The sequence below is a fragment of the Lacerta agilis genome, chromosome 17 (assembly GCF_009819535.1).
Source record: "Lacerta agilis isolate rLacAgi1 chromosome 17, rLacAgi1.pri, whole genome shotgun sequence".
In the NCBI taxonomy this organism is placed as follows: domain Eukaryota; kingdom Metazoa; phylum Chordata; class Lepidosauria; order Squamata; family Lacertidae; genus Lacerta; species Lacerta agilis.
Window position 1 is genome coordinate 12,104,238 of NC_046328.1, and position 9,822 is coordinate 12,114,059.

The window sequence follows — 9,822 nt, forward strand, 5'->3', positions numbered from 1 at the left end:
ATTGCATTTATACCCCAGTTTTTCAACAAAGAGCTCAGGGTGACGTGCATGCTTCTCCTGCTCTCCATTTTGTCATGAAACCAACCCTGCAAGGGTAGTGTCAGGAGTAGCCCGGCTCCTCGCGAGGAGAGGGAGAGAGGGAGTCCTGCTCAGGAGCAGGGCAGGGAGAGCTGCGCTTCAGGGAAGATAGCTCGCCTTTTGCAAACAGACTCCTCCTCCTCCTCCTGCCTATCCCAGGAATTGTCTCCAAGCGAGGGAGCAGAGCAAGGGCTCCGTGATGCTGCAGAAAGACCCAGCACCACCAGCCAGACGAGATCGGAAAGAAGCTCACAGCTTCCTACACAGGCACAGAGCAGGGGGGCTAGGGGACCCAGGAGACATCGTTTCAGGGTGCCAAAAATTTGGTGTTGGGCGGGAAGCCGTAGGAATGTACTTCGGGATTCTGATAGTGATTGAACGGTCATGTTTTTTACTATCTCCGCTTGTAAATAGCAATGCTTAATAAATAGCCTTAGTTTTCAAAAGAGGCTCTGTCGTTACTCATGAGCAGTACTGGGGAAGTTCCTGACAGGTAGGTTAGGCTGAGAGACAGTGACTGGCCTTCAGTGGACTTCAGGGGATTTGTACCCTGGTATCCCAGATCCTTGTCCATAATAAAAAAAAAAATACCACTGGAGCATTGCTGGGGCTTCCGTTGGCCCTTGGCTTGGAAGCTGCAGCCAAAGCAGAATGCAGCAATTAGCCAATTGGCTGGTTCTCCCCTGTCAGTTTCCATTTCTTAGTGCAGAAATTATTGATCTGATGTGTAGAGATCTTTCCTATTCTAATTCATTCAAGAGGGTTCTGGAAGCTTCTCTGTGTGAAAGAAACAAGCAGAAACTTCATGATGTTTGGGTTATTCCTTCAGAGAAGTGGAGTACAGCTGGCTTAAACTGGTTCCATTATCTCTTCTGTCAACGTCACGCATAGGCCAGAAGGAGCCTGGGTTTCACTTTTTCTATCTCTTTTCTTTCTGGTGTGGTGTTCTGTACACAGTATGCTATAGTGTTAAGGTTTAGACTTGTTATAAGTTATCGTATGTTTAAGGTAAGTCTGCTGCAACTGGATTTCTTATGGACAGTGCCAATCCTGAATATTGGATTTGTGACCATTATGCTCATTTGCCTTCAGTAGCAGTAAAGATCTGCTGGATGAAATACAATTGCCTCTGGTCTATTTTTTGGGAATCCTGCAACGTGTTTTAAGTTTTTACTCTGCTTACTATACATTGGAATCTACTCTGGATCACTATTGAGTAGAATTCAATGACTGACACCAGATAGCACCTCTGCTGAGGGAACTGCCCTGGCTGCCAGTATACTACCAGGAAGTTCAAGGTTTTGCTTTCGGCATTTGAAGCCCTGAAAAAGTTGGGGCCACAGTATGTAAGGGGCCACCTTGCTCCATCTGCCCCTTCATGGAAAACTATGCAGAAGGGACGTTACTGAGAGTACCATAGATCCCAGAGCCACATCACACTCACTTTCACGTCACAGAAATAACTTATGAGGTACCTGCACTTTTTGCCCCATAACTTACTTCCTAGAAGAACTAGAGACTTGGTTGTTTTTTTTAAAATGAAAGCTTGGGGTGTGTTTTCCTGCCTTGGGCCACAAGTGAGAGACTTTACATGTGCCATGGTGCCCATGGGCACCAGGTTGGCAGCCCCTGGGGAAGACGGTACTGAAATGGACGGACCAGTGTGCCTTAATGCAGTTCGGGGCAGCTTCCGAAGTTCCCACAATGCTTTGTTTGTTTGTTGCATTTATATGCTGCCTGTTCATCCAAGGAGCTCAAGGTGCCGTACGTGGTTCCCCCCCCCCATTCCCCTCCTCCTTTGATCCCCACAACAACCAGTGAGGTAGGTCAGGTTGAGAGACCATGCCTGGTCCAAGTCCGCCCAGTGATCTTCATGGGCATGTAAACCAGGGATGGGTCAATGGTGACTACAACTGGACTACAACTCCCATCATCCTGGGCCACTAGCCATGCTGGGTTGAGGCTGATGGGAGTCATTTTAAGTCATTGCGTGATAAATGCAGTGCATTATGTATTTTGCTGCACGCACTCAAAATCTGCAAAGGAATCTTTTGTGTTCTAGGCAGCCCTCATATCAACCTTCAGAATTTGGCTCCTCCAGCTATAAAGGGTGCCATACTTCGATCAACATCTTAAAATACTTTCCCCCCCGGTAAACACAGATTTGCCAAGCGGACGTGTAGATTTTTCTTGCACAGGCAAGTCCCCTTCCCCCCTTCCTTCTGCTCCGTGTTTTCGTTTCTCTCCCTAAAGCATTCCAGATATTTTATTTATTTTATTTTGCATTGTCTCCTGAGCAGGAAACTGTGTTTTGCCTTGGGCCCCGGCCAGCACAATATGGCAAGCTGCTTAATTGATATAATTTAGGAGCAAGAGAGAAAAACACACAAGTGGAAAGAAAAAACGTCTCAGGCACAGATGTCAGCAGAGCAGACGAAGGTCTCTCCCTGAATGTAGGGATAAGCGTAGAGACTTGGGTGCCTTGACAAGGGCCCAACCTTAGTGGTGCGTTTCCTTTTGGCAGCTGTACAAATAACAGCATTGGTAATTAGTAATAATATGAATCATTATTAATATCATTGAATATGAATACCATGTGGTGGAGTGGTTTTGAGTGTCATACCAGGTCCCGGGAGACCCGGCTTCTAGTCTACATTCAACCATGTGTTTCTGAACAGTGGGGTTTGGGGGGGGGGTTGTTTGATTTGGGTCCTAAAAAGGGTTCCCCCCCCTTCCCCCCTTTTTTATTAAAGCCCCATTAAAATCAAGATCCCCAATAAGAAAGCTTGAGTTTATTTATTTGTGAGAGAAGGCTTCAGGACTTAAACCGAGGGCAATTAAAAATGTAGAGCATATACGTTGGATGAGCTTTTGTGTCTTCAGCGTTGTGTAAAGGCTTCTTCTGTTGCTGTCAGCCTGAAGCGTCGTCATAAAAAGGAGCTTCTGCTGTGAACTTTCTAAAGCACATAGAAACAGTTTGTGGGAAACAGCTTGGTGGAAAGGCTCGCAGCCCTAAATCTTCTCCCTTGCCTGGTCAAGAAGAGATTAGGACCCTATCGACTGATCTTTGTGTTTTCATCCTGCCTGGCAGAGGACTGAACCATATATCATTCAAACAGAAACTTGAGCAGGATTATTTCCTTCCACTGGGTGGCCAAAGTTTGCGGTAGTTGCTGATCTCCGGGGGTATTTAAAAATAAATAAATTTAATTTAGAGCGCCTTTGTGTCACTTTTCCAGTGTTCAAATCCTTTTCCAGATAGCAACTAAAATACATGCAACATCATGAAAATCTAAAATAACGGAAAACGGAAAAGCGAAAGTAGTCGTGTCGGCCTACAACAAATAAAATCACAAAGTCCACGTTAAGGTGATAGCTTTACGAAGGTGACCGAAATGTCGCAAATGTTTTTGGAACGATGCATTCCGCCCCTCTCTTTCTCCCCACTTTGTTTTGTCCCTCCACTCAGATTGTCTTTTTTCTTTTGCAGAGTGGTCGGTGGCTTCGAAACGCTGACAGCAATGGAGAACGTGGAAAGTGATCCCAAAACGGACCGTCCCAAGGTAGCAACAGGTTACTCGCCTGAACTTTGTGACTTCTTCATCCTCCGCCACTCCTGCCCTTGTGCACGCTTTAAGCCCAAAGTTCAGGAGCGGTGGTACTGATCTGTGGAGCGCACCATATACTTAACCCACCCGCTCGTCTCCTTTTGTCCCCAGGAAGAAATAAAAATCACGTCGACAACTGTTTTCGTTGATCCATACGAAGAAGCAGATGCTCAGGTGATGATGGAAACTTGGGACATAAGCAGGCTAGCACAGAGAGCCACTCAAGCAGGAAATTAATTTAATACCTCCCTAGGCAGCCCTTAGTTCTGTGTGCGTGTGTTTGGTTGTGTCCGCGCTTTTGAATTTGAAGAAAACCTGACTTAATCAGATTTTATTTATTTACAACATTTGGGCGTGACAGACATGCCCTTTAGGCAAGATGGTTTTACAGTTTACTTGCTTCTTTCTGATTACCTTTCTCTCTTACTTGCCTCCCCCCCCCCAATGAGCTCAAGGTGGCGTACATAGTTCTGCCCCCTGTTCCATTTTATCCTCATAAAAAGTGCAGGCGACCCCATCTTTTGACTACTTCAGTTGTTGATTTTCTGCATTTACTGTATATCCCACATTCTTCTGCGAGGAGCTCATTTAATCCCCCACTCCTCATTTAATCCCCCATAGCAAACCCTGTGAAGGAGGTCAAGATGAGAGGCAGTGACTGGCCAAAGGCCACTCAAGTGAGCTTCATGGCTGAGTGGGAGGATTTGAACCCTGTTCTCTCAGGTCCTAGTCTAGCACGATCATTGCTTCGCCACGCTGGGTCTCGATATCTAGATAAATGGCCCTCTGGTCTGTTTGATATCGTGCCTTTCGGGACCTTACCTGCTCTTGTGTCTCTTCTTCTTCTTCTTCAAAGGTTGCCAAAGAGAGAGAGAAGGCCCAGCAAGAAGAGGAGGCAGCCAAGGAGAAGACCAAAGTCGTCGTCCCAAAGAAGGAGCAGCACATTCCGAAGACGTACCGGGAGGGTGTCGGGAAGTACATCAACATAGCTGCAGCGTGAGTTGCGCGACTGAGCTTGAGAAGTGAAACTGCTCCACGTCTTCGTTACGTAGGCAGGATCAGACTGTTTGCCTTTTGGCCCCCAGTATTGTCAACTCTGACTGGCAGCACACTCTCCAGGATATCGGGGAGGGTGTCATGTGCAACCTTCAAAAGCTGAAGGTGTTGGAGATGGGAATGTTTTCTGGAGGCGGAGGGTGGGGGCAAGAGTAATTATTATTATTATTATTATTATTATTATTATTATTATTATTATTATTATTATATTTATATCAGTAGTGTTTGAGTAAAACACTGAAAGTGAGTAGCTGTCAGGCTTCAGGGATTCGGCTTCCTCCCCACCCCTTGGCAGTGGATAAGCAGAACAAAGCGAAAGAAATTTCTTACCAGTTAGAAAGTTTTAACGAGCACAGTGAGAGAACAAAGAATCCATTCCTAGGGTGAAGGTGCTCCCAATTAAGGGTGCCACCCACTTCCCCCTAGTCACCCCCTTCACTTCTGCGTCTTGCAACCTGATCTCAGAACCACTGCGCTTTCTGAGCTGCTACCTTATCTGCTCTCCTTGTCCCTCTGCAAACCACTGCTCCCAATCTATACTGTCCCACTGCTCCTGGGAAGATTCGGGATCCTGATAAGGAGCAGGGGGAGGGGGAGGCTCCCACCGTTCCTCCTCAGGGCCGCCCTCCTCAGCATGGTCCCTGACATCAGCAGGTTATTTTCTCTCTCAAGCACACAAAATATGAACACTGCCTGTCTCGTATCGCAAGCTTTACTAATGCTTTACTAATGCTAGAAACATACTTTTAAAAGAAAGAAAGCTGGGAATCTAGGATTTATGGTTCCTCCAGCGCTGCAGGTGCCCATGTCTGGATGGAAGGAGGCGAATTGCAGCTGAGTGGAGCTGAAGGGGAGGGGCTCCCTGTCGCCCCTCTCCCTCATGATAGTGTTGAATCAAGGGCTCATCCCAGTAAATCACTACTAAGTATTAAAAATGCCTAGAACGCTTGGGGAGGTTTGCAGAGGAGAGCCCATTTTCACCCAAGTTTCTCCTGCCTCTTTCTCCTTCCCTTAAAAAATGAAAAGCGAGCGAATGAGAGAGGGGAAAAAACTTGAGCGAGTGAACGAGAGAGAATTGATGGCAGTTACCCTGGTGTGATTCACTTTAGATTAGACTAGGGCCCACCAGCTGAAGACAAACAGCCTGAGGTGAAGGTGTGATGTTTCCTTGACCGATGTTGCTTCTTGCCTCTGATACGAAGCCACGCCAGGAGCCCATTGAGTTTAAAATTGCTTTTTCTCCTCCAGTCTTGGTTTGCCATGAAGATGCGGAGGGAAAGTAATTGATGCCTGTTAGCAGGGAGTCTGGCTCCTCTGGCGTGCTTCTCGTTCACTCCTGTCTTCCAGTCTTAAGTTCCATTTTTTTTAAAGGGAGGATGTAGCTCGATGCTAGGATCATTCAGAGTCTATGGCCTGGCCTCCCCCTTGGGCACTTAGTCATTAGACGATTGTGAGTGTGAGCAGGAGATCGTGGCAGCCTCAGGGGGAGTCAGGAATAGCAGGGGTGGGTGCTGGTGGTGGTAGCTGCAAGCTTTAGCAGCTGCCTTTCCCAGGAAAGCCAGCGTTGCACACAGATCAAGAGTTCCTAAGCACTGAAAAGATTACGATACCCCATTTGTAATTCAAAATGAACCCAACAAGAAACGGAAAGACAACATTTTACTTTTTTGACGAGACTTGATGCGTGTGCCAGAATGCCTATGAATTTGTGTTATACGCAACCCATGGTGGAATCTGATTTCATAGAATAGTTTGTAGAGTTGGAAGGGCTCCCAAGAGCCATCTAGTCCAACCCCCTGCAGTGCAGGGATATTTTGCCCAGTGTGGTGGGACTCGAACCCATGACCCTGAAATTAAGAGTCTTGTGCTGTACCGATTTCCTCACGGTCTTTAAATCTACATTAGTAGGATGGCCCCCTGGTTTCTTTTTTGGTTTGGTTTCAGTGGGGATACATAATGATAAAAAGAGAACAGGAAAAAATGGGGAAAGACGGCGCAATGGAGTATAAGGAAGTCTTAACAAAAGTTCTGATTTTCACCATGAAATTCACACTGGTGCTTTTTTTAAAAAAATAAAAAAAAATACTAAATCCTTTCAAAAACTCCTCAATTTGTGTGTGTGTTCCTGCTTCACTGGTGCCCTAAGCATCTACTTAGTCTGCCCATTGAGTAACCTAGCATTGCTTGCTCCCTGAGCAAAGGCAGTAAGAGCAGGACGGAGTGTGAGACAAGAGCAGCCTCAGCTTTGCAATGCATTGGGGCTTCCAAGGCCAGCTGCTGTTCCTTGGCGGGGGGTCTCGGCCAGCTCAAGGCCAACACCCACCCAGACCTGCTAGTCACACTGAGGTCCAGCTCCGAGGGCCTTCGCAGGAGTCGCGTCCCTGTGGAATACCCTCCCGTCAGATGTCAAGGAGATAAATGACTGTACAACTTGTAGAAGGCAGCTGAAGGCAGCCCTGTATCAGGAAGTTTTTTTAATATTGGGTGCTTTTATATTTGTTTGAAGCCTCCCAGAGTGGCTGGAACAACCCAGTCAGATGGGTACAAATAATAAAATAATTATTGTTAATATTAGTCGAAAAGCAGGATATAAATCTACGAAATAAATAATTTTTAAAAAGCAAACAATACCTCAGGTTCTTCATGTTTTTGAGCAAGAGAAGAGCTCAGTACTCTGCTGCTGAGCAGATGGCAATGGGGACTGAGGGTTAGAGCCCAAGCTTTCCGTGTTGAAGGCGGCAGGTTCAACCCCCAGCATCTCTCTAAAAAAATGAATCTCAGGTGGACTTTTTGTGGAAGACTCCAGAGAGTGTGCTGCTGACCGGAGTAGACCAGCATTTGCCAACTTGGTGCCCTCCAGATATTTTAGACTTCAACTCCCATCAGCCATACAGCACAACTGCTGTGGCTGATGGGAGTTGTAGTCCAAAATGTCTGGAGGAATTGCAAGTGTTCAAATGCTCCATTGGACAGTACGAGACCAGTACGTTTCCGAGCACAATTCAGAGTGTTGGTGCTGACCTTTAAAGCCCTAAACGGCTTCGGTCCAGTATACCTGAAGGAGCCCATCATTCTGCCCTGACACTGAGTTCCAGTGCTGAGGGCCTTCTAGGTAGCGGCACCTGCCCTGTGGAACGCCCTCCCACCAGATGTCAAAGAGAAAAACAACTACCAGACTTTAAGAAGACATCTGAAGGCAGCCCTGTTTAGGGAAGCTTTTAATGTTTAATAGATTACTGTATTTTAACATTCTGTTGGAAGCCGCCCAGAGTGGCTGGGGAAACCCGGCCAGATGGGCGGGGTATAAGTATTATTATTATTATTATTATTATTATTATTATTATTATTATTATTATGTCATCTTAATATACAGAAGTTCATAGGAAAGCCACACCCACACCGTGGTTTCATTGGGGAGGCCCAGATTCACACCCCCTATTCCGTAAAAGAACAGTAACGAGTGACCAGTCACCCTTTCTCAGCCTGACCTGCTTCACAAGATGGTTGTGAGGATCAAGAGGAGGGAGGGGTGCTGCTCTTTGGATTGATGGGTGGGGCAGAAGATGTAAATAAAAAGGGCTGCCCTCCATTCTAGCTGCATGCACTCAGGAGGAAGTCCGGTTGAACTCATTGGGGTTCATTTCCCCAGGTGGGTGGGGTTAGGCTCACAGCCTGAGCCCTGACCGGTGTGGTTTCCGTTACAGGAAGCGAGTGGCTGAAGATGATGGGCCGTCCACCAGCACAGCTGCAAAGAAAGAGAAGAAGAGCACAGGCTTTGGGGACTTCAGCTCCTGGTAGGAACCAAAAACCCAACTGTAACCAAGCCTAGACTCTGGACGGAGAAAGCCTGAGTTGTACATCTCTCCTGCAGTAGGCAAAGAAACCCAAACCCAACCAGTTCAAGACAATTTCCTAACATGGTTTAAGTCAGATTTCCTTGGCCTCTCTTTCTCTTTCTCTCTCGAGCCCTTCTCAGGAAGAACTGCTTTGCTTTTTCAGTTTGCTGCTGGGCTCCCTAATTCAAGGAGGATGCTTAATGCGTTGTTGCTCAGCAGATTTATCAGCAGAACACGAGAGGATGCTAAAAACAGATGAATGAGCGAGGTTCTATTCCCAGCTTAAATGGGTAATTGCCAGATTTCAGAGGAGGCGGAGAGAGCATTAGAGCTGCACTCTTGTTGCAGGAGACACATAACCCTTTACGCCTTCCCAGTTTTAATTTGTAAACACCGCCTGAGCATCCTCCCTCCATTTCACACCTCCTACTGCACTGTATGAGAGCCACCTTACTGCTGCTTAGAAGCATCCACCCCTTCTCTCTGGGCTCTGGGATCATAACAGAGCTGCAGCTGTCCAGTGTCCTCTCTCTTAGGAATTCAGTTCCGAGCTACCAGGTTTGACAGAGGGATCTGCATCAGTTCAATTCAGATCTTCTGCTTGCAGGCACAAATTGAAGCGCCACTGTCCCCCCTCATTTTTGATGTGCAGCATGAAGAGGTTGCAGCCCAGTCAGGACACAATGAGGGAATTGACCTCTCACTTTAAGAAGCACAGGGACCAGACTGGAGGGTTTGCTTATTGAGAGCCAGTGTGGTGTAGTGGTTAAGAGCGGTAGACTTGTTATCTGGGGAACCGGGTTCGCGTCTCCACTCCTCCACATGCAGCTGCTGGGTGACCTTGGGCTAGTCACACTTCTCTGAAGTCTCTCAGCCCCACTCACCTCACAGAGTGTTTGTTGTGGGGGAGGAAGGGAAAGGAGAATGTTAGCCGCTTTGAGACTCCTTCGGGTAGTGATAAAGCAGGATATCAAATCCAAACTCTTCTTCTTCTTCTTCTTCTATTCCTTTGCCCACCCTTTTTATCATTTGCAAATCCCCTCCAAGTACTTTGACCGCTTGGGGTAACCCTTAGGATGAGAATCAGCTAGAAGGTGCCATTTGGAGAGGAAACGTTCAGCAAGGAGCAGTTTGAGCCTTCTCTCTGCTTGAAGCTAGCCCCTCCTAAACCTACTATCCTCATTAACAAAAATGGCCGCCCGGCAGTCACCGTGTGCATTTCTGTGCAATGCACATTCTGTCCT

The 9,822-nt window shown here is 46.9% G+C and overlaps 1 protein-coding gene across 1 annotated transcript in view; it reads left to right on the plus strand.

The window, feature by feature from the left end:
• PPIL2 (peptidylprolyl isomerase like 2) overlaps positions 1-8,886 on the plus strand; it is a 61,838-nt gene extending 52,952 nt beyond the window's left edge. Inside the window, exons 17-20 of the mRNA XM_033174586.1 lie at positions 3,569-3,641; positions 3,798-3,860; positions 4,543-4,682; positions 8,447-8,886. Coding sequence (XP_033030477.1) covers positions 3,569-3,641; positions 3,798-3,860; positions 4,543-4,682; positions 8,447-8,540 — 370 coding nt within the window. The 3' untranslated portion in view covers positions 8,541-8,886. The remainder of the gene's footprint in view (positions 1-3,568; positions 3,642-3,797; positions 3,861-4,542; positions 4,683-8,446) is intronic.
• The last annotated feature ends 936 nt before the right edge of the window (positions 8,887-9,822 follow it).